A 25,726-nucleotide genomic window follows, 5' to 3' on the forward strand; every position below is an offset into this window, starting at 1 on the left:
TACAAGGGAAAGTCAGTTTATGCAGTATCTTTAACACCTTTCTACAGCTGATGAAATATGTCTGAAGCATTGTCATTTTTGATTCAGACAGTTTGTGCAAGGCTAGTGCAATAATTAGTTTTAGTACTGATAGTTTAAGGATAAATATTGAGCAGTACATTGGTTTAGGCTGGATATTTGTGTGCAGTGGGCTTTGAATCCATCACTTTATGGCGTGAGAGTGCTGTACATGGCTGCAGCTTTTAACAAATTATCAGCAGGTCAGACTTCTGAAAAGGTTTGAGTTTTCCTCCAGGTACTGTGGTTTTTATTGTTGCTTATCATAAAATAACTGTATGAATTTGCATGGAGACTGACCCAATCAAATTGTCATGCTGTTTGTGATGTAACAGGAGAATTCTTTAGCTACTTTTTCATGTGAATCTAACACTGGTATGATTTTGTTTTGTCCTTTAGGTTCTAGCAAAAGCAAAAGGCCTTGAGTGGGAGAAACTTTTAAAATTGGGAGACATACAGCAGGAGCTTGGGGTTGATCTGGAGACAATGCTCTCAACTGTGGAAGAAGTGTTGCATCCTGAATCCTACAGTAGGACAGAAGTTTGCCAGTGCCTTGGGATCAGCGAAAAGGAACTATGCACCATTCTCAGTCAGAATACACAGGATGGTGAGTCCCTGGTCAAACTCTGACTAGTATTATTATGTTTCTGGTCATACAGTTTCAGAGATGCTGGTCAAATTTTATTTAAAAGCATTCTTTTGGTTTAGAAAGTCATGAGGAACAAAATATAGCAAAAATTTAGTGTATTCCTATCATCCTATTATTTAACAGGTAGGAAGAACAAAGTACTCAGTTCTTAATTTTAAAAAGAGAAAGTCAAACTTTCAGAAAATACAAAGCTCATTGTTTTTCTTAGTTTGATATATTTTATAATGTGTTTAGTGCATTAAAGACAATAGCATACATCCTGTGATACAATGAAACTGGATAATAGTTGATATGCATTTTTAATTATCCATCTTTGGTTCCCTAACCTTTAAAACCAAAATGCAGCATTAGTTTGGAAATTTTGCATAAATATGCCCAAATCTGCTTTAGATGTGTGAGCGTGCGCGCACGCGTGCATCTGTGTGTGTGTGAGAGAGAGAGAGAAAGACGATGGGTTGTTGGGGTTTTGGGGGGAATACATTGGTGAGGTCCATTTATTCTCACCATCTTTTCTGTGAAGAAATGGCTTCTGATGTAACCTAAGGACTGTCTGCCTCTAATTTTAGCATTATGCTTCCTTTCCCTATCAGAGGAAATAGTTTATCACCATTAAGCTTAAAAGGCTCTTCAATTTGGCTGAATGAATGTTGTAATAGAGTTGCATCATGACATCCTAATTTTTATACATAATGCCCTCACTAATAAAGACAAGCATACTGTACACAACCTTAGCCATCCACTTTCAGGAAGCAATGGGATTTGTAACCCAAGATTCCCCTGTACATGAATATGCCAAATGTGTGGCTAATTAAGTTAAAACTAATAGTATCTCTATTTCCTTGTTGTACTCACCATTTCTGCAATCAAAACATGATCACTGATTAGATATTAGTACTTTTGCATTTGAGTAGATAATTGAGTTAATATAAGGAGGAAAGGTTGTGTGTTTGCATAATCACATTTCTACTTTACATTTCTAGAGTTCTGAACTTCCATCGTTTCTGCTTTTGTTGTCTAAGAACAGTTGCAAAGTGAACTGTAAGTTTCCAGTAAAAGTTCAAATCAGTCATAAACTGAAGCTCTCTAAATCTTCTGGAATCAAATGTTTTAATAGATATACTGTCCCAGTATTCAGTATTAGAGATATAATCAGTCAAATCTTTTACATTCTGTTGGGATGAAAGGTTAGACTTTTGAAAGGTTACCAGATTTTTGGATTTCTTTTTTGGATTTGTTTAAAGAAGGCAGATTGATGTCTTTTGAACAATTAGTTGATAAATATTCCCTCTCCTATTCACCAAGTTAGACATTTTTTGCAAAAATATTTAAGTAATTTTCCTTACATTTTGGAGGCTGACTTGTTAGATACTATTATGAATATGAACCCTTCGATGAAAGGTTCTATTGGAAGAATTTATAATTTATTATTACAATGGGATAAGCATCCTTTACTTAAGATTAAACAGGATTGGGAGAAGGAACTCAATTTGACTTTTATGTGGGAGGATTGGACGCAGATTCTGAAGCTGGTTAACTCTTCTTCGATCTGTGCTAGTCATTCACTGATTCAATTTTAAATGTCACATCGTTACCATTTGAAGAAGGAGAGAGTTTCTAAAATATTTCCCAATGTTGACAAGTATTGTGATAGACGTAAAACAGAGATAGCTACACTGACACATATGTTCTGGTCATGTTCTATATTAAAACAGTTTTGGAAGTCAGTCTTTTCGACAATTTCTAAAGCACTCAGAATCAACTTGCAACCTAATAAATTAACTGTGCTTTTTGGAATAATTTCTCAAAATATCCATGATATTTCTGTGTCTGACCAAAATGTTATTGCGTTTGTTACGTTGATAGCTAGGAGTGCCATCTTGTTGAAATGGAAGGATATATCAGCTCCTACTTTGTCACAATGGTTCTCTCAAGTGATGCTGTGTCTTAGCTTGGAGAAAATTAAAAGTCGAACCTTTGAACCTCTATTTGATTTTGAGAAGAGATGGGGCTCATTTGCTTGTTATTATCATTTCAGTTAACTGATAGATTTCCTCCATGATCTAAGTGTAAGTTTTTTTTTAATATATCTTTCTTTCTTGTTGGTGGTTTGATGTTTATTTTTAGAAGCTTTCTGTATGACACATGGCTCCAGGGTTGTACTCCCAATGGGTTTCTTTTTTTTTCTCTCTTTTCTTGCTTAGTAGGGTTGTTTTTATTCATAAAAATTTTCAATCTTTAAGATAATTTCTTTTTTTTTGAGGCATTGTAAGTGTTGTTACTTCGATGTACCTGTGTTATTTTTGAATAATAATAATAATAAAAAGATTTGAAAAGAAAGGTTACCAGATTTTGAATAGAGACTTAACAGATCTAAACACAGAAAACTAATTAAAGTTTTCACATCTGTAAATTCAGAATTGATTTTAGGAAGTTTTTCACTCAGTAATCATTATGTAGAGTTAACACCAGTAGTGGAGACAAAGATAAATTAAAAAAATAAATGCATTACTGAAAGATTTATTTTTAAACTCTTACCAATAGATAGTTAAGGTAGATATAATGACCTATCTTAATTATAATCACCTGCATATGACCAACCATAATTTTTATTTGTGTATAGCATATGAGGAATCAACAGCTGATGTTCTCAGTATTATTTTTTTTCTTTTTAATTTATTATTGGTGCAATTTGCCACCTTCTGCATGTTCAATATTTATCAGTCTTTATAATTTTTCATAAACTCTATTATCCTGTAAATACCTGTAAGATATTGAAGGTTAAGGTAGTATATGGTGACATAATAAATTTACTTTGAACTTCCAAGTTTTTAATCTGATTAAAACTTTGAGGTGTAATGCAGTAAACCACCACCAGGGGGCATTTATTTCGATTGTAGCACATTTGTTGTATCTCTTTAAATAGCACTTTACCTCATCACTGAAATATTCCAAAATACCTGATGCAACAAATTTTATGAAAATCTGGTGTTTTATTAAATAAACAGACACCTTAACCTTAATTTGCTAGCAGTAGCCAAATGTAAGCAGGTAATAACTAATTCACATTCTTTTGTTGCCGTCAATGAATGATGAATGTTGGCCAATATGTTTGGAGATTTGTTTTACTTTGCATAATGTCCTGTCATATCACTTGCCGATGAAATGAGATTGATTATTTGTTATGCGGTAGTTCTACCACTTTAGTTGTGATCATAATTGTGGTATTAAATGTTGTATTGCCTAATCTTCAGACTCTTGGTCAGAAGATCACAGTGGTTGCTTTTAGAAAAGTCCTTCCTTTTGTTTTTCCAAATTTAATTTGAAATATATGTGCTTTGATGAAGTGCCATATGCTGCATGTGCTGTACATTTATAGGTAAAATAGTCATAGCAAGTGATTAGCCAAGTAATGAATTGATGATAACCCTTCCTGTACTGGTGTAAAATAATTGTACAAACTTAGATGATAACTGGCTGACTTAACATGTAGGAAGAATATTTATCCTGGTACTAATGTTAAAGGCTCCTCACCTAGGGTGAAGACTAACTAATACTTGCTACATTCTGCTGAGATGTGAGTCTAAGATGTGTGTGTGTGTGTGTGTGTCTCTCTCTCTCTCTCTCTCTTGCTCACACTCACCTGAACACCACTCCACTCCCTTTGCAATTTTTGCTCATTTCTTTCTCAATTCCTTCTAAAACATTGTTTACATTTACATCATTTATTATTATATTGTAATTTGCCCTTTACTGTGCCTATTATCTTGTTTATTAATTATTGTACTGTCTTGCACCGTTTTGTACACTTTATGTAGTCCCGTGTAGGTCTGTAGTCTAATGTAGTTTTGTTGTTTCACGTAGTCTAGTGTAGTTTTTGTGCTGTTTCAGGTAGTCTAGTGTGGCTTTGTGTTTTTTCATGTAGCACCATGGTCCTAGAGGAACATTGTTTTGTACTGTACCAGCAGTTACGGTTGAACTGACAATAAAAGCTATTTGACTTGACTTGAAGATGCTACTTTGGAAGAGCATTCATCACCAAAGTCCATTTAATCTACAGCTATTGGTTGTGATGTTTAGGTGCTGTGCCAGTTGCTTGGTGCCATCATTTCACTTCCAGCTAGAATTTGTTTTAAATGTCCATGTTCATCTGATTTAATATCATCAGCTGCATTGCTGTTCATAGGCATTGAGCAAATGCTTAGTCCTTTTCGGAAAGCAAATGTTTTTGTTCAATTGATGACTGTTCTTAACTGAGAGTACCACAGCTTCTGCTGAAGTTGAATAATGAAACTATCCTTGACACAATTTCAGTAATTCTTGTATATACAGTTGTATTTTAAATATGTTCATGTTTTGTTGTGATCCACCAGTATTTGAATTATACTGTACCCTTAAGCAGTTAAAGTTGGTAAATTGGTTTATTATTATTCACATGTACTGAGATAGAGTGAAAAACTTTTGTTTTACATGTCATCAGTATATCAGTGCGCTTGCATATAATCATGGATGTGCATTTTAGTACAAAAGAAAACAAAAACAAAATACAGAATAAGGTGTTGCAGTCACAGAGATAAGATGACACAATAAGCTGCAAGGCATTATGAGGTCAAGAGTCCATCAAAGCAGGTAAAATTATCCAAAGCTGCTATGATAATAAGTAAGGTTGCTGTTAAATTTAGATTGTGACTCCAGTATTAAAAAGATGTAAGCTTAAAATTAGCTACTTGTATCAAGGCCAAGGATTAGAGCTTTTTTTCACACCTTGTGGAATAAGTATGTGAAGTCATACCTGTATTTAATTCAACACACACAAAATGCTGAAGAAGTTCAGCATGTCAGGCAGCATCCATGGAAATGCATAAACAGTCAATGTTTCAGGTCGAAACCTTTCTTCAGGATCTGTATTTAATGGTAAGTTTTTAAAGGCAAATATCAAAAGCTTTTTCAAAACTATTTAGTTTTATTTAGTTAAAGCTATTGGTGAGGCAAATTGTAACCAACAGGGCTCAGTGAAGAGCAATAGGAATAAGATCATAAGTTACAAGTAGTGACTTCTGAGGCTGAACATGGCGAATCGTCTTCTCTCCCATTAAAAACAAAGGTCAAAGTCAGTATAATACAGAAGAGGCTATGTGTCCAATTTTCACCCTTCCATCCTTGGTAATTGTTGCTGAATGTGAGGTGCGATTTGTTTTCCATTATCTCACCCAACTTCCTATTCTTCATCAAAGTACCACTGGGCTGTCTGTATCAATACCACAGCCAAATATTGCTGGCCTTGCCTGAAGGCCACATGTTCTCACCTTCAGAGTGGACACTGAAAGCAACTGGAAGTTATCCCCCCACCCACCCCACCAACCATTTTTCTAGTAATATAAAAACTTCAGAATTCTGCAGTCAATTGTAACACACAATCAACTAGAAATAAAAACAGATCTTTCATGGATATTTAGAGCAGACCACATTATGTAGTGCATTGCCCATAAATCCTTGAAGGAGACATTTCCTCAGATTTTTCTCGGACTTCTGATTATAAATTGGCTCAGTGGCCTGATTAAAACAACAGAAGATTTTTGGCACACTGGTTTTTGGATCCTGCTTCTGGAGTGGGATGAAAGAGTAAAGACAATCTCTGTTCCTGCCACAGCATAGCTAGGCTGACACTGATAACTGAATTAAAGAATTTTTATCCTCTATCTTTATTTCTCAGCACAATTGTCTGTTGTAATGAATTGCATTTAGGATCTAATATAGCAAATCTTCATCATCATCTCTCACCTGCCTACTCCAAAGTGACGAACACCTTGGGGGGAGAAAAGATTAGTCCTCTTTTTCCATTATCTAGATGTGAAGAGGTATCTGATTCAGTTTGCTTAATGCATAGATGGTGTTGGAGTTGGAGACTTCTGGCGATTTCATTCAATGACCACCTGTCTTAAGCAAATGGTTTGATTCAGGCTGGGATGAAATTGTTCAAGAACTATTAGTTAACTGCATGATTTAAATCTTCGATCTGAACCCCATGAGGTTAACATTTTTAACATTTGGCAATGTAAAGGAAATTACAAATGCTATTGACAACAAAGGTACTGTACAATTTCATAAACCTATCTTTCCACGAAACTGCTTTATTTGTATGGTATGTTAGTGTGTCAGCAACAGTAAAACTTATTGGAATATGATATCAGCAAATCTTCTCAGGACCTTAATTAAGCATGTTTAGTGGGCTGCTTGCAGAAGTCATATATTATGGAACTAAAAAATATGTTTAAAGCATATACAGTACATGCTTTGAAGTTTCTGATGGAAAATGTAGATTAACTCAGTTGTCAGTCCTGTATTTCATACTCTGGTCCCACAGTGTAAAACAATTCCACTTGTTCTCTTTAATTTTGTTTTCAAAGTTCAAAGTAACTTTTATTATCAAAGTACATGTAAGTCACCAACTACAACCCTGAGATTAATTTTCTTGTGAACATACTCAGCAGATCTATAGAATAGTAACTATAACAGGATCAATGAAAGATTGACGAGAGTGCAGAAAATAATAAACTCTGCAAATGCAAATATAATTAAATAGCAATAAATAATGAGAACATGAGATAATGAGTTCAAAAGTGAGATCAGTGGTTGAGGGAGCATTCCAAGGATGGGACAAGTGAGTCTAATTATCCCCTTTTATTCAAGAGCCAGATGGTTGAGGGATAGTAACTGTTCTTGAACCTGGTGGCATGAGTCCTGAGGCTCTTGTACCTTTTACCGGATGGCAGCAGCGAGAAGAAAGCATGACTTGGATGGTGGGGATATCCTTAATTCGTACATATTGAGAATGTATCTTTAAATGTAAGTTTACTAAATTAATTTTATGTGTGTTTGTATTTGGCCACTTATATGGAGTCTTTTGTAATTTTTCTATTATTTAAGCTTATCTCTAGTGTTTAAAAGAATGATTTTATTTCACTGATTTGGTGCAATGTTTTGAAAAGGCAGCAAATGTAAGAGGAATATAATTTAATGTGTTCAGATGCTTATTTGTAGAAGCAGCAAAGAGTTTATGTCTAAAACTAGGCACAACAAATAAATAGATGATATGTTAATGATTCAGCTATGTAAAATTGTACAGAATATAATTTCAACAAATCCTCTCATCAGTATGTGCAGTTTCTGTGGATTAGGTCTTGTCTTTTAAGGAGAATTAACATTAATTTTAAACCAGATAATCCCTGTGTTTGCGTATGTGTGTGGGGTGAGGGGGAGGCCCTCTAGTTAAGACTAACACAAGTCATCACAAATATGTAGTCATTTTTCCTGTAAAACACAATGTGTTGGTTTGTTTCTTTGCCTTTCATTAGATATAATTATATCTCTGGCAAAAACACAATGTCAATTTTCCTCTTGACACGCACTGTGTTCTTTCCAGAATTTTGACAGACAACCTATCCTTTGGGTCATGCACATGTTGTATATTAGTAGTCTTTAGAACTTCATGACTCTGGTTGGCATGCCTGTCAATTTTTATTTTTGTTTTTAGGAGATGATCATTTTCAATATAACACCTCCCTCGGGCAACCAAACCAACTGGAACTTGCTGAAGGGGTAACCAGATGATGTGAACTGAAGCTATATTCTGGGACATGATGCCAGGGACATCTAACTGTGATATCTGTAGTATTATGAGTAATAACTGCCTTGTGATTAGTCTGAATCTCTTGACCTGCCCTTAAATATATCTTGAAAAATATAATTAGTAAATGCTGACATGTGAGCAGTGACAAATTCTGAACTTTAAAGAAATTTATTTTGAATTTTCTACTTTCAAGCGGTATTTATTGTTAGCTTCAATGATCCTTAAAGAGAAATGTGGTGTACTGTTGATGTATGTTGTTTATCTCAGATTGCTAAGACTGATCATGCTGACTAGATTGCTTGACCTCCTGAGTAATTTTTGATATGTAGCCAGTAGTTGGAACACCATTCTCGTTCATAATGCATAACGTGACGAGAGCACCAAAATCATAAAGGTATTTTAAGGTGATATGGCTAATAAAGCTTTCCTCTACCAAAGCGTAACTCTGAATCAGTCCCAGTCATTGGCAAAGACGCTGCATTAAAATTAAAAACAGCTATGGTTTACTTCATTCTTTGGGTTACTACTGTTCAATTTTGATTTACAAGAATATGTGAGATATGGAAATCTCTCACGCAACTTAGATCTGCCTTGAATGAGTGTGCTTTCCTCATAATAACGGCCTAGCTATTGAGAAATATCTTAATAGAGAAAGCATCCAGGGGTAGGCATATCCTGCAGGATTCATGCTAGCCCCTGGTCATTTAGTTTGTTGTTTTACTAACTAATTTGCAGTTATTTTCAGAGAAATTAAAAACTTAGTGCTTTCATAATTTCAGTATTTTTATTAACATCATAATTGATTAGCTTAGAGTTTTGAGTAATCTTTCTTAAATAACTAATTAAAAATTGTTTTTTAAGTTATTGGCTTTTGACTAAGTATATATATTCCCAGAAGAAAAATCAATTTGGGAATAAATTGAAACAGCTGTAAATTTTTCTTCTGAAAGCCAATTTTTTTACAGTATGTATGTGTCAGTGTCACAAAGAGCAGACTATGACAGAACAAATTGGAAACACTGCTTTCTTTCTAGTTATTTTGTAATGATATTTGCATGCAATATTCCTGTTATTTATATCTTGAATTAATTGCTATCTCTTTGTTCTGCCAAAGTCACTGCTGTAAAATATGATATACTGAGAGCGTATCTTAGTTATATGGAACATTCAGGGAGGTGGTAAACTTTACACACATTAATGGTATTACGACAAAATTACAAAGATGAGTCCTACAGTGTAAGTGTCCCTGCATTTGGATGGTCTCAGTCTCCCTCTTCCCCCCCCCCCCCCCCCCCCCAATGCTGTCTGAGAATGGTGCTGGAGTTCTGGGTCTTAGATAAGATTTAATTGACAGTTTGTGGACTGGACTCTGAGATTCACTTTACAATGTGTTTCTGGTCACTCCTTTTTTGGATGTGATATTGGGTGATTTTGAATTGGGGCAGTCTGCAGATAATGAACACTGAGCTGAACGGAATATGCTTGGACTCTTCGAATTTTGTGTTTTATATTCTGTGTTTCTCACCTGGTTTTTTTTTTTGCTATTTGTGCAATTTGTTGTTTTGTGTTGTGGTTGATGCTTTTCTTTGAACGGGTCCATGGTTTTTTTTGTCTCATGGCTTTCTGTGGGGAACACAAATCTCAAGGTTGTATGATGCATAATACTGTGTACTATGAATAAGTGTACTTTGAATTTTTTAGGTTATTTAATTAGTGTTCTTACACCCTGAAAAGGTCTGGACTTTCCAGATGTAATTAAATATACAGCAGTAAAAGGTAGTTTAATATATATATATATATAGTAGTATTAACAAAATTAGATGATCAGACCTAAAATCTAATCCTACTCCTCAATCTGTTTTTCTATGAGATACTGGTATTTACAAAGATCATGCCAAAAAAGTTCAAAGTCACCCTAATATCAAATGGCTGGCTGATGGCATAGTGGCATCAGCGCTGGACTTCGGAGCCAAGGCTCCTGAGTTCGAATCCAGTCGGCTCCCTTGTACGCTTTCCATCCATGCTGGGCTGAGCATCGAGCTAGCAACTCATCCTTGTAAATATAAGAAAGCCTGCTTAAAAAAATGCCATCACAACGGCGTCCCAATGACTCCACTCGGAGTTAAGGGCTTTCTTCTTCTAATATCAAAAGGATGCTTCTGCCCAATCAGGTCACTTACCTTCCTCACTCTGTCCCTCTCCTGAAAATCAGCACAAAATTGTCTCAAAACTATTACCTGGGATAACAAGTTGAGGGAGGAGATGGTTTGTATTGAGAATTGTCCATTAAAAGATCTGAGTCATTCCCAAATAGGGAATGACTTTAGTATAAAAGTGTTGTTGCTGTAGCTTACAAGTGCAACTATCCTTTGTTTATCTGTGTAATGTATCGTCACAGGCCAGCTTTCTTCCTCTTGTGCCCCAAGAGTCAGTAGAAGTTAGGGTGGAGCAGTCAAGGAGAAGGTTTTGATAAACATGCTGCATTGTAGTATCTGTACCCTTGGGGATTGGTGCATTGGAGGATAAAAATTAGGTTAGCAGCTCACATGTTCCAGGGAGGTGCTGCTGGCCTAGGGATCAGAATTGGTGCATGCCTGCATCCTGCCCAGGGATCCTTTGGTGATGAGGTTGATCTTATTGTGAAATGATTCCAGCCTGAATGACAAGATGCCTTTTCTAAGTTCTCTGAGATGAATGTTTGGCACCAGGGTGTCATGATTTCCATTCTTGAGGCTGATCATCATTCCCTGTATAATGCCTTCTTGAAATGGTAACTTCTGCAATGGAGAAACCAATGGACCTATCTCTATTCAGTCTCATCCTGATCCAGCTAGATGTCTGGTCTTACCACACCAGTGTACCTAAAGAGCTGATATTGCTGTAATACAGTGAGAGTATATCTTTCATATGCTCGGCAACATTGCTCTTGTTTCTCCCTGTGTCTCTCACTTACTTTCACTCTTCTACTCCCTCAGTCAACATCCTCTCACCTCTTTCTCCTATACCTTTATACAATGACTGTCAAAGCAATTCCCCAAGTTATCCCATTTCCGATTATGTCAGCTCACTGTGTGCAAATTATCGGCCACATTTGTTGCAATACTGTTGGGGACTTATTTTAAAAATTCTTATTTGTCCTTAAAGAGCTAATGGGATGTACTGAGGCTGTGAAATAAATAACATAAATGCAAGTTTTTTTATTTTCTTAGTGGATGTTTACATCAGCAGGCATTTAATCAGTTTATGTTTTGAAAATAACTCATTTCATATGCAAGGGTGTTCCCAAGTTATGTGTAGTGAATTTTTGAGATATTTTGTAATTTAAATAAACCATGATGATTTATTTTTCTGCTTTATGTGAAAAGCATTTTTAAGGACTACCAGTGCTCAGTTCAGACGAGTGGTGAATCATTAGATCAGGAAGCACAAAATTTCCTTGTCTATGTTTAGTCTGAAAATAAGAGACTTCATGGAGTCTGGAGTTAATTTTGTGAGCTTCTTGAGACGCTATCCTCCATGCCGGATATCATTGTGCTCCCACCTCTGGGCGTCTCTCAAATAGGACCGACCAAAATATGTTGTGGAAGGAACTCGGGGACATGTGATGGTTGGTGTAAAGACACTAAGTGACTGTCAAGCCATTGACTGACTATTCTATAAGACAGCTTTTACAGTCTTCTTGAGTGTTAGTGGGGAGATTTGGCACCACTGATTAGACTTCGTCATTGCCATTTTAAGGCTATTAAATAGTCTTTATATTTATCATACTTGTTTTCACTGCATCCTGGAAGGTCCATTGCATGCAATCTTTATAGCTTCTTTTAAGAAGGCATAAATACCTTTTTTGGGATCATCATGACTTTATTGCAAATGCTTGCTTTTTGGGTCACACATCTTCTGTATCTTCATCCTAGTCATTTATATAAACTGTAAAAAAAAACCGAGGTTCTACATGATGGGTGATGGCCTCTTGCATTCTAACACCATAGTCAAAATCAGGTTTATCATTACTGACATATGTTGTGAAATTTGTTGTTTTGTTGCAGCACTACAGTAAAATTATTTTAAGTCTCAAAATAAGTAAATTAATTAGTGTTTATGGACTGTTTATAAAACTGATGGCCGAGGGAAAAAGCTGTTTCTAAAACATTGAGCATGGATTTATGTTTCTATACCTCATCACTGATGGTAGTAATGAGAAGAGGGCATGTCCCAGATGGTGGAGGTCTTCAATGATGGATGCCACCTTTTGAAAATATCCTTGATGGCAGGGAGGGTTGTGCCCGTGATGGAATTGGCTTAGTCTATAACCCTCCTTCAGCCGAGTTCGATTCTGCGTATTGGAGCTTCCAGATCTGGTGGTGATGCAGCCAGTCAGAATGCTTTCCGCCATACATCATAGAAATTTGTTAGAGTCTGAGGAGATTTGTTATGTCACCAAACTTTTAAAGAAATATAAGCTGCTGGCGTGCTGACTAAATCAGCAACAAAGTTCATCTGTGTGGATCCAGTACACTGGCCTGCTGAGTTTCAGCTCTGTGCTGTTGCGTGATTTCTATCTTCCACTGCATCTCCCATTGAACATCTGCCACAGCGCTTTACAACTCTATTCACATGCCAGCTTTCATTTCTTCCAGTTCCCTGATTTTAATAAAATAGTATTTTAAATTTGGCTTCAGATTTTAATATAAGGACAATAATGTGTGTATAGTGTTGTGCTGTCTTTACGACAGTTATTTAGTTTATAATATTTTCGCTTAGTAATTCATTTGTTAGTATTTTCTAGTTAGAATTAGAAGTGTTTAAAGTATATTCATTGCATGTAAAATATATCGGCATGGGATGACGTCACATCCGGTTTCGCCGCACCTTGTGGGAAAGTACCGGTTTGAAATTAACGCGAGGGTGGGGGCTCACCACGAGGCACACCTGAGCAGAAGTTGTTTGCAGGCATTAGAAATCACAGTGAGAGCAACGCTGTAAGTTAATAGATAATCGATATATTGAACTAAGATGTTAACGCCGATCCTGTTAAAAGTAACGACGGTCGATAGTGTTTATGTTTTCGTTAGTTAAAGAGTTGCGGATAGTTCGCATTGAAGTGTATTTAAAGTAGTCAATGGCGCAGGTAAACTCTGCCTGTATACTGCACCTTAGTGTAATGTAGTTATAGTCACCTTTACAAGTATTTACAATTGAAATGTGATATTAAGGAAGGAACAAATACTGTATCAATCTTGTATTGTTTTATCAACAGTTTTCACCATATGTTAATGTGAAGAGTGAACTGTAAATGGTTAATCTTACTGCTATCTGGTTTCATTGACTGTGGTTTATCTCGACGTTGAATTCAGCGTTATTAGTACACCCGAAGGAGAACGTTACAAGTGTTATTACTTATTACATCTCTTCCAGAGGAGTGCAAGCTGAAATAGTAACTGTTGTTCTGGGTATTGCATAGAATAAACCCAACCATTACCTTAAAAATTAATTATTTGACAACCATAAAATTGCAGCAAAGCAGAAATCATCATTGTTTAATCATAATATAATGACTTGTGACTGAACAGATTTCCCATCAAAGTTTCATTGTTCGTATCACATTGTACTATCACGCTGAGATACTTCAATATTCTTTGGTTAGCTTCAGCCTTACAAATAAGAAATCATGCAATTTTCACTAATGAACTTCTCAGAAATATTAAAGAATTCATTTTTTAAATGAGATTTTTTTATCTTGACTGCAAATTCCTGTTACTACAAATTAAATTTTGACCAGTTGGAATTTATTATGGAGGGGAAAACTGATCATAAAGAAGCACTTTTTAAAAAAATTGCAATGCTTTATCTAGAACAGAACCTTGTCAATGAAATTAAATAGTTCTTTTCAATTCCAATCTATTTCATTGCTCATCATTTTCAGTTCCCCTGGTAATTTGAATTACATTATTAATTTCATTGATTATGTTTAGTTATTCAATGGGCAATATGTTATTTAAAAACATTTTTATTCTGTTTTATTCAGTGGCATCATTTAAACTTTATCAACGTGCTAAGCATGTTTACAGTGAAGCTCGGCGTGTCCTGGAATTCAAGAGAGTTTGTGATGAGACACCTGCCAATGCATTGCAGCTGCTGGGGGACCTGATGAATCAGAGCCATATCAGCTGCAGGGATATGTACGAATGCAGCTGTCCAGAACTTGATCAACTGGTGGACATCTGTTTGTAAGTTTTCCAAATGAGTAAGACTTAAATTGGTTAGACTATATGTTAATTATACTTGGGAATATTTTGTTTCACATTTTCCAAATAACAAAAACAACAAAATCAAAACTTTGCTTATAGCCAGCAAATAAAACCACAAGGAGTAACATTATCTCAGCTTATTGAAGTGGTAATTTAGACATGATATTCTGAGCATAATCCTAGAATATGTCTGTTCTATGTCAATGTAACCACAATATTTCAGTTTAGAAGCCAATATGAAAACTATTTTTGGAACAAAGAAACTGTTTGCTTATATCTCTGCTTTCTTTTTTTTTTACGTATGGAAGGCAGTGAGCTGATTTATTTGCCCAAGACTATATTTTATAGATTAGGAAAAATTTTACAAATACATTTCCACCTATCTGCTTTAATAATTCTGAACTGAGTGGGAGAAATACTTACACAGAAATGTTTTACAGATAAGAAATGTATTTATCCAAGGTACTTTAAATGTTATATAAACTTGCCAGATTATTAACTGATGTGAAGACATTCACATTACTTGCAAAGAAATACAGCTCCCTTGCAGACATTGGAATATGCCCTTGATTCGAAGAAACTGACCTACTGGCTGGAATGTCGACAGATAGGAAATGTCCTTCCAGTGGTTCATATTAGAAGCATCTTGGTTCAAGCTTATTTATGGCTTCATATAAATTTTGCATTCCAGGATAGCCCATCTCAATCACATAGTGAAACCAGATTTACAATATTTATTTATCAATTTAGATGGTTAAATACAAAGAATTAAGTACGAAATAATTACTAAGAATTAAAACTTATGAAAGTCTAGCTGCCATTTTGTGTGGTTTATTTACCCCACCAAAGTTTTGCCATTGCTGTTGTTAATCATGACAGTGCATTTGCTCCCCCAGACACCTCTTAAATGGTATACGTACAGGTGATGTTAGGGAGTTCTTTGGTCTGACTCTGAATTCACAATAAGGTAGGAATCTGCAACCTATAGTTTATTTCTTCTTTCATTTGGATTCCCAATGAAATTTTCATGATATTACCAGCAGCCACCACATTAAATTCACATTCACCCAAATATTCCTTATCTTGATAAAGGAAATATTGTGGATATTGCATTATGGACTTTCGAAAGGTTGTATATCAGAACCATGGATAAAGGTAAAAGCACAAACTATTAGTGAGGCTGTGCCAACCAAGATACAATAAATAAAATTCTATTAGCAAAACAAATGATTATACATATTGTTCAGATCTGTGAATGTTAATAATGGAGTTCCTCATGGGATCAGTGTTGGAGCCATCACTCGTTATATGAAAGTGATCTGCGCTTGCAAATTTGGGTCACTATAGTCATTTGAACATTGCTGAAACTTAGATTTATACTTTAAATGATTGTGGAATGATTGGACAAGCTAATATTTTAATAAGATCTCAGATGAAATGCTGTGAATTGCATGTTACATCTTGACAATACTGTATACCCTATTGAGATAAAAATCTGTGCAATGTATTGTAATGCTTTAGCGCTGGTGGGAATAAATGTGGAACAGACTGATGGGAAACATTGCCCCCCACCCCCTTGACAGCTATGGAAAAGGTATTGAACTACAACATCACTTTGCTAACTGAAAGCACGTCATGCTTTTGTGAAGTTTATTTTTGACAGATACTTCTCTCCTGTTCCCTTGTAACATTAACAGAGATTGATGTGTACATTTCTTGTGCAGCATTGTGAAAGCTGAAATGCTTTCTCTCCCCAAATGCAACTGTTAAGTTTTATCCAATGTGCACTTACCAGCAAGCTAGCTTAACGTCCAAGGACAAGACTGTATGAGTGACTGCAAATAAATTTAAAGATAACTACATGTAAGACTGAGTAACTCATTGCTTGTCAGGCATTCCTTCATTTATGGAGTCATAATCTGGAAAAAATGTATAAATTTGTAAATCTAAAAGATGTTTCCTGTTTGTTTCATTGAAAAATCTCTGGGTGTATTCGAGGTCAAAATCCAGTTAAAAATCGTAAACACTTAAAACTATATCAAGGTAATTAAATATTAAATTAAGGTTTCACCTGTAATTCAGACGGAGGTAAGTAAGAAAGCAGTCACAGAGTTAACTCTGCTACACTTCTTAATAGGCATCTTTTTATCATGTCACCAAAAAATGCAATAACCAGGCCTGGACAATGAGAATCGTTGTTCATGTTATGTTCCTAAACAATATTAATCTAGTATTCTTAAATCAGAGAAACACAAACTATGGGCTGCCAAAGGAAAAAGTTATACTCTGGAATGATGCAATTTTGCAAGGAGTCAGGTGTCTTATAAACCTCTCCCACGGACTTGAATGCCTGTAGATTATTACTTGATACAGAAGTATGAGGAATACTAGACTTGTGAAAGGCAATCTTTTTTTTTAATCTTAAACCTAAAAATGTAGCATACCAGACACATATGTCATTCCATATTAAAAAGTTTACTATGCTAACTGACAGTTATTCGTTACATGATCCTGCTTAAAGAGGGCCTCCATCCTTAGATGAATCACTGAGATGGATTACAAAAGCATCTAAGTGTTTAGGTAGCATTGTAACCTGTTATATTAGTTTAATCCATAACTGTTTTATTGTTGAGGATTCCAAATAAAATTTTTGAAAAACAATGAAAGTTGCGTTAAAAGTTAAAACTGTTGTTGTTGTTCGTCCTTCGGAGTCGAAGCCAACCACGACTTCTGTCAGGTGGAGGGTTTGTGACTGTGGTCCGGAGGTGACTGGTGAGACCAATCCAGGCCCTGAAAGCTCGCCCACATGTGGGACACATGAGGGTAGGTGCTGCAGTGGAAGTGGAGGTAGCTCGAGCCTTGCACACGGCGCGTTTCCTCTGAGCCTCTGCGGTGCATCTGATTTCTGCTGCATACGCTCCTTTGGTGGTCCTGCTCCACCAGGTTGGGCAGTCCAGAGCAAGCGATTCCCAGCTACTGGGATTGACGTTGAGGTCTTTGAGGGACACTTCGAGGCAATCTTTGAAATGTTTCTTCTGCCCTCCAACTGAGCACTTGCCCTGGTTCAGCTCTCCATAGAGCCGCTGTTTTGGTAGTCGACTGTCAGACATCCTGACAACATGGCCATCCCATCTGGCTTGGGCTTTCTGTAGGAGGGTGTAGACGCTGTGGGTGCTAGCCCACTCCAGGACCTCCGTGTCTGGGACTTTGTCCTGCCATCATATGTGGAGAAGTCTGCGGAGGCAGCTCAAGTGGAAGTGGTTGAGCTGTTTAGCATGTCTGCTGTAGACAGCCCAGGTCTCGCTGGCATAGAGGAGGGTGGTGAGAACCACTGCTCGGTCGACCTTCAGCTTGGTGGTAAGGCTGAGTCCTCTCCGCTCCCATACATTCTCATGGAGTCTCCCAAAGGCAGCACTGGCTTTGGCAATTCTGTTGCTGATCTCTGCACCTATTTTCACTGCTCGTGATAGAATACTGCCCAGATAAGTAAAGCTGTCGACTGCCAGTAGCTTCTGCCCCTTTACTGTGTTGTGTGATTCCTGGTAGGGCTTTCTGGGTGCAGGCTGGTACATAACTTCGGTCTATTTTGGTGCTGATTGTAAGTCCAAAGTTGTCACAGGCTCGTGAGAAGCAGTCCATTTCTCGCTGCATCTTCTGCTCTGTGCTGGCGTTGAGGGCGCAATCATCAGCGAATAAGAGGTCTCTGACAACAGTCTCCTTTACCTTTGTAACAGCCTGTAGACGCCAGAGGTTGAATAGCCCACCGCCAGTCCTGTATCTGACGTGTATACCATCCTGACAATCGCGGAAGGAATCATTTAGCATAGCAGAGAAGACCATGCTGAAGAGTGTAGGGGTGAGAACGCATCCTTGCTTCACACTGTTTGTCACTGGGAAGGCTTCTGACTCATCACCATCATCCAAAACTTTCACCATCGTGGAACTGCCGAACAATCGTGATAAACCTGCTAGAGCAGCCAAACTTCTCCATTATCTTCCATAAGCCATCTCTGCTGACCGTATCAAATGCCTTGGTCAGATCAACAAATGTCATAAAGAGGTTTGATGTGCTGCTCTTGACATTTTTCCTGGAGTTGGCGTGCAGCAAATATTATGTCGACCGTACCACGCTCTACACAGAAGCCACACTGGCTTTCTGGGAGGAGACCTTGCTCAAGTTGTTGGAGAAGGCGATTAAGCAGGATGTGAGCCAAGATCTTCCCAGCTATGGACAGGAGGGAGATGCCTTGGTGATTGTCACAAGACTGGCAGTTGCCTTTCCTCTTGTAGATGTGGACTATGCTGGCATTTTTCAACTGTTGCAGGACCTTTCCTTCATTCCACATTGACTGGAAGAGCTCAGTCAGCTTCTGCATCATAAGTGGGCCTCCTGCTTTGTAGACTTCAGCAGGGATTGCATCTGATCCTGGTGCTTTGCTACAAGAAAGTTGCCTGATGGCTTTTCTGACTTCTTCTTCTGTGGGGAGGTTGTCAAGGTCCAGGTTGATCTCCACCTGAGGCAGGCGAGCAATGGCCTCATCATTGATTTCGGCAGGGCGGTTGAGGACCTGGTTGAAGTGTTTAGACCCTCTCTCCAAAATCTGCTTTTACTCTGTCAGCAGCCGAGTCCCATCTGCACTGAGGAGTGGGGAGGAGCCAGAGGACTGAGGTCCATACATAGCCTTCGAAGCGTCGTAGAAACGCTTGGTGTCGTGACTGTCTGCGTAGCCCGGGATCTCATCGGCCTTATTGCTGAACCAGACATCCTGCACCTCACGGAGTTTCTTCTGCACTTTCTGTCTTGCACTGGTGAAGGCATCTGTCTTTGCTTATGATGTGGGATCGTTCTGGTGCGCTCTGAACAGTTGGCGTTTCTCTGACAACAGGGCCTGTATCTCCTCACCGTTCTCATCGAGCCAGTCTTGATGTCTACGGATTGCTGGTCCGAGGTGTTTGAGAGTGGTAGAGTAGACTGCATCTCCGAAAGCCGTCCACTGCTCTTCAATGCTGGTGTGGTCATCCTGGGGTGTGTCAAGCAGCCGGCTATCTAGTTCTTCACAAAATTCTTCTGCAACTGCGCTGCTCTTCAGCTTGGAGACATTGAGCCTCTTTGCAGTCTTCTGACCTTGGGGTCTTCTCACAAGCAGGATGCAAAGTTTAAACGTGGACACTATGAGTCGATGATCCGTCCAGCAGTCGGCACCACATGTGGCCTTTGTCACTCTCATGTCTTGCCAGTCCCTCTTTCTGGTGATGACATAGTCGATCAGATGCCAGTGCCTAGAGCGTGGATGCATCCAAGATGTCTTGCTATGGGTAGGGTGGCGGAATACGGTGTTGGTGATGACAAGGTCATGCGTAGCCCATGTCTTGAGGAGCAGCAGGCCATTGCTGTTACACTTGCCAATACCATGTCTTCCAAGAATCCCTTCCCAGGTCTGATAATCTGTCCCCACTCTGGCGTTAAAGTCCCCGAGGACAATAAGCTTCTCTGACTGTGGGACTGCTGCTATGAGGGCGTCAAGTTCTTCATAGAACTTATTCAGCCGTCTTGTCTCCATCTTGCAACTGGATACAGATAGGTCGGGACGAGAGAGTGAGGATGACAATTTGCGCAACTTTCCCTCATTTTAATCCAAGTCAAGCGCAAGTCACGACCCCAAACCCATTCCGCTAAAAAAACTTCAAGTTCTGTGGCGATGGGCGAGTGGCGAAGCAGCAGGTGTGGATGCACTGGAAGCTGTAGTCACAAACCTGCACACAGGCGGCCCAGAGCATTGGGTCATTCTCCGCTGGAATGCAGCGGCAGTGGAGCTCGGCAGCCCCCTGGGTGTCTGAGCAGTCCTCTTTAGGAATCGCTCTGCTCACCTCCTTGGAGGAAGGGGCTAGAAAAGGTGCCTCAAACATAGCCTGCTTCATCTTACCCTGGCCAGCACGCCGCGGCTGGTGGGGATCCCACTCAGCAGTCGAACTACAAAGAAGACGAAAGTGAAGGTGCTCAACCTTAGCACGTGGAACGTGCAAACTCTGCTTGACATCACCAAGGCTGTCAGACCAGAAAGAAGAACAGCACTGGTCACCAAAGAACTAGCCCGCTATAACATGGACATTGCAGCACTCAGCGAAACATGCCTAGCAGATAAGGGCCAGCTTACAGAACGTGGTGGTGGGTACACCTTCTTCTGGAGCAATCGCAGTAGCACTGAACGACAAGAGGATGGCATTGGATTTGCCATCCAACCCACCTTGCTCGTAAACTTGCCAAGCTTCCCGAGGGCATCAACGATCGCCTGATGACTCTTTGGCTCCCACTTGGCAATAAGAGGAGTGCAACGCTGATCAGCGCATATGCCCCAATGATGACCAACCCAGATGACATCAAAGGTAAGTTCTATGAAAGGTATAAGGCAATCTTATTAGCATCTAAGGCAAAAATTGCCATTGCATTGGATGGTATAAATTTGTTTCTTGTTCAGATTAATTTCATAGGGTTCCACTAATTTAAACATTGCAAGATTTCCGTGTTTATTATGCAGTTCACCTTGGGTGAAGGGAAGTAGCTATGTTGTAGTTGCTGGCCTGATGTGCCCAATACCCTCTGCACTTGCCGCAAGAATATTAAAGAAGTCAACCCCTCATTAATGTGGTCAATGATCCTGGTATTAATTGTATAGGTAAGGTAACCCTTTAAATTTTAAAATATTTCCATTACGCTACAGAATCACCTGGTATGGGGCACAATTATGGCAAATGTTTGTAAAATGTACCCCCATAAGTTGTAATGAAGTGATTTACCATAGGATTGATTTTATCATATTGAACCATTAAAGTAAGAGCAATGGATGGAAGTACTGGAGCCTAACTTTATCAGATCATTCGTGGATACAAGAACACAAATTTAGAGTTTCCTATATTGTCAGTAGACCCCTGGGAAACTGATACTAGCAAGTCTTAATCAAACCAGAAACAAGCATAATCACTGGACCAGTAATTTGTACACTGTTTTTAGTGAAACGTTGTTTATACTACAACAGAGCTACATTTCAAAATCTCTTGGATATAATTGTCACCTTGACTTCATAACTCAGTTTGCGTTATCTGGTGGATCTTATTTTAAAATAGCATATGATTCTAAATGGCAAGAGAAATCACAAATTCAGACCTCTGAGACAGAAAATAGCAAAATAGCTGAATAGGTCAGTCAGTATCTATAGGAAGAATAAAGTTATTGTTTCAAGTCACAAGCAAGAGAAAATCTGCAAATGCTGGAAATCCAAACAACACACACAAAATGCTGGGGGAACTCAGCAGGCCAGACAGTATCTGTGGGGAAAAAAAAGTACAGTTGACTTTTCGGGATGAGACTCTGGCAGGACTGGAGAAAAAAAGATGATGAGTAGATTTAAAAGGTGGGGGAGGGGAGATAGAAACACAAGTTGAGAGGTGAAACCGGAAGGGGGAAGGATGAAGTTAAAGAGCTGGGAAGTCGATTTGTGAAAGAGATACAAGGCTGGAGAAGGGGGAGTCGGATAGGAGAGGACAGAAAGCCATAGAAGAAAGAAGAGGGAGGGGGAGGCAATGGGCAGGCAAGGAAATAAGGTGAGAAAGGGGATGGGCGATGCTGAAGGAGAGGTGGTGTTGTGGCATTACCAGAAGTTCAAGGAATCAATGTTAATGCCATCAGGTTGGAGGCTACCCAAATGGAATAAAAGGTGATGCTCTTCCAACCTGAGTGAGTCCTCATCATGACAGTAGAAGAGGTTATGGATTGACGTATAGGAATAGGAAGTGAAATTAAAGTGGGTGGCCACTGGGAGATCCTGATTTTTCAGGATAAATGGACTCCAGTGTCACCTCACCTGGAAGGGCTGTTTGAGGCCCTGAATGATAGTGAGGGAGAAGATATAGGGGTAGGTGTAGCACTTGTTCAACTTGAAAGGATAAATGCCAAGAGAGAAATCAGTGGGGAGATACGAATGGACAAGGGAGTAGAAAACAGAAACTGGGGGTGGGGGGGGGTGATGGGAAAGATGTGCTTGGTGGTGGGATCCCTTTGGGGATGACAGAATTTCTGGAGAATTTCAACCTCAGGTGCTCCTCTCCCCTCTTCTTTCTTCCGTGGCCTTCTGTCCTCTCCTATCAGACTCCCCCTTCTCCAGCCCTGTAACTCTTTCACCAATCAACTTCCCAACTCTTTACTTCATCCTTCCCTCTCCCAGTTTCACCTAACACCTTGTGTGTTTGTTTTTGTTTTCTTCTCTCTTCCCCCCCCCCCCACTCTCTCCCCCAGTGCCGCTGAAGTGTCTCAGCCCTAAAGGTCGACTGTACTTTTTTCCATAGATGCTGCCTGGACTGCTGAGTTCCTCCAGCATTTTGTGTGTGTTGCATTGTTTCAAGTCACAGCCTTTACCAGAACTGAAATCAGGTCAGTCTAATTAGAAGAATAGATAGGGAGGGCAAAGGGTGAAACAAAGGAATAGGGTGAAATAATGTAGCCATTAAATTTACAGTTCAGCTCTTTTGTCTATGTAATGCATTGCCACTGTTAGGAGTCCTGAGTGATGTACAGTCTGGATTACTGAGACATGCCCTGCAGGCCACTCAAAGTACCTGATTGCAATTGATTAGATTTACTTTAAATTCTATTTCAATGGGTTGTATGCAGTGTGAAAGAATATGAAAACGTGCTTTTTTAAAAAAAAATCAATCTTTGTATGACATGACATTAATTAAAGATCATATGCGGTGCTTTCTAAACTTAATTTTGGAAAAGATGTGGAAACTTCTTTAAGATGCATAATTTTGTCTTTTAAATTAGACATGAAAGGTGAATTTTTTTTAAAGCTGCAGATGCTTAATCTGAAAATGTTGGAGATGTTGAGGGAGATCTGTAGAGAGAGAAACAAAATTAATCTTGCATGTGAAAAGTTACTAATCTCAAACTTTAATTCATCTTGTCTCCCTTCTGACAAAAACAACTTATGATTTAATTTTGTCCACATAAAGCATCCTTTGAATAGGTTGCTGACCATTCCTTAGCACCAGCATCCTTCACCTTGCTCAATACAAAAAAAAGGAAACATCACAATTAAACAATTGAGGAACAGGCTTGATGTTTATTTTCTGCCTGACAATATTCATTTTTTTAAATGTCTTTTTCAGACAGTCTGGTGCCATTGGCTCACGGTTGACTGGAGCAGGATGGGGCGGCTGCACAGTGTCAATGGTGCCCACTAACAAGTTGGATTGCTTTCTGGTCAAGGTGCAAGAAATCTATTACAAAGTGAATGGTCAAAGAACAGCTGAGCACACACAAGTTCTGTTTACTACCCAGCCTGGAGGAGGAGCTGCAGTTTTTCATGAGGTTTAAATAAAGTCTCAGGATGAGTAGATGAAGTTCTCCCCTTTTTGTTTATTAGGATCATTTAGTCAAAGAAAAAAAATCATATTCTTGCAAGGAAATAGAACTGATCACAATCTACATTTTTTTCAGTCACCCTTTAATTTGTCATCATACCATTCCAGAAAATGCTGTTTTTTTTTGTAGCAAGATAATTATTGGATCTTTTAGTGGTTTACTAGGGCTATAACAGATTGTATCTAATGGTAACTGATGTGAGGAAACAGCTCCATACAGATCATTCCAGTATCAGGATCTCTTCATGCTAGAGCAAATTTGATTTCTGCTGCTCATCACTAGATTCAGCTGTATTCTAATGACAAAGTAAAACAATCATGAGAGGAAAGAAATATTATTGTTCTTAAACATAGGTATACTGTGCCAGATATTTTCTGATCAAACATTAAGACTAGAATATTTAGACATCTTTCTGTCAACTTAAAATGAATTGGACATGAAAATAGGAATCTAAGTCTGATCTCATCAAAAAAGTCTATCAAATTTTGTTCAGTAGTTCTTGAAATATAATACATGGTATTTTGGCCATGTGGCAGTGAAATTTGTATACAGGGAAGGGAAGTAAAATAGATAAGTTATGATGCTAGATTATTGTAGTTATTAAAGATCAATACTTATAATAGTTGGTATTCATGCCTACTGTAAATCAAGATAACCGCTTTTGAAGACACTTGTACTGTATAATTCATAAAAATAAATCATTTTATGTTTACAAAATAGTTTTGGGATGTATTATAGCAAAGAAATACAAATATATTGTGGATGTAGTGTGTTTATTTTCTATATTGTAATTGAAACATTGAAATAAATTTCAGTCCTATAGCAAAAGCATTATATAAAAAAGAGAATATAGTACATTAAAGGGATATAAATGTAAGAAACATGATCATTGTTAACAGACAGATAGCAGGCCTGTTGCAGCTTGCTTTTGTAGATACTGTCTCATTAGAAAGAAGTTATTGATTAAAAATCAAAACAGAGGCATTCTTTTATTATAAATGGCACTAGATGTATTAGTTACATACAATGAATAAATTAATTCATAAATAGCATCAATGAATGGAGAAGTTCAATTATAACTATTCTTTAATGCGCACTTACTGGTTTGCTGGGGATCATCTGATTTGCATATTCAAATGTATCTGTATTTTTGGAGAGCTCTTTTTTCAACCTTGCATGAAATAGAGAAACTGTTATTCTTCTTTCCATCAGAAGAAATGTATAAGTTCTATAATAAATTGACACTTAACCTGAAGACTCTAACTGGCTATCATTTATCTTTTATATGGTAAAACTCTCCCTGTGATTTTGTTTTCTCCTTAGCCTTTTTAAGGATGATACTTGATTTTGTGAAGAAGTTCAATGGCTGTTTAGTACTAAACTGATAGTTTTCATATTCCTATATAGCTTAGGATAGTCTATTCAAGTATGGACAGTGTATACCAAGCTATGGTCCCTGCTCACTTCACATTCAGACCACTTGCACGTTTGAGTTGGATATTTTTCGGAAACTCAACTCTTCTATATTTTTACTGCTTTCAATCTTGACTCTTGCAATGGAACATTATCTGACCAAGATACTTTTATCCTAAGAAATATTGTCACACGTCTCCTCTGGGTTATGTGAGGGGCAAAGTGGATAATGTCATAGAACAAAAAATAGTACAGCACAGTACAGGCCCTTCGGCTCACAATGTTGTGCTGACCTTTAAACCCTGCCTCCCATA

The 25,726-nt window shown here is 38.1% G+C and overlaps 1 protein-coding gene across 2 annotated transcripts in view; it reads left to right on the forward strand.

Annotated features, from left to right (window-relative positions):
- The window catches only part of galk2 (galactokinase 2), a 113,230-nt gene extending 87,976 nt beyond the window's left edge, over nucleotides 1-25,254 (forward strand). Inside the window, exons 8-11 of one of the 2 annotated variants that reach the window (XR_009508350.1) lie at nucleotides 457-664; nucleotides 14,359-14,560; nucleotides 22,922-23,006; nucleotides 23,744-23,869. Coding sequence is in view for 1 of the 2 variants with exons in the window: in XM_059952723.1 (XP_059808706.1) it covers nucleotides 457-664; nucleotides 14,359-14,560; nucleotides 23,744-23,951 (618 nt within the window). In the remaining variant the exon portion in view is untranslated. Of the gene's footprint in view, nucleotides 1-456; nucleotides 665-14,358; nucleotides 14,561-22,921; nucleotides 23,007-23,743 lie in introns of both variants that reach the window. The other variant, XM_059952723.1, reaches the window with a different exon arrangement.
- The last annotated feature ends 472 nt before the right edge of the window (nucleotides 25,255-25,726 follow it).

This window comes from Hypanus sabinus, chromosome 28 (assembly GCF_030144855.1).
Source record: "Hypanus sabinus isolate sHypSab1 chromosome 28, sHypSab1.hap1, whole genome shotgun sequence".
NCBI classification, from domain to species: Eukaryota; Metazoa; Chordata; class Chondrichthyes; order Myliobatiformes; family Dasyatidae; genus Hypanus; species Hypanus sabinus.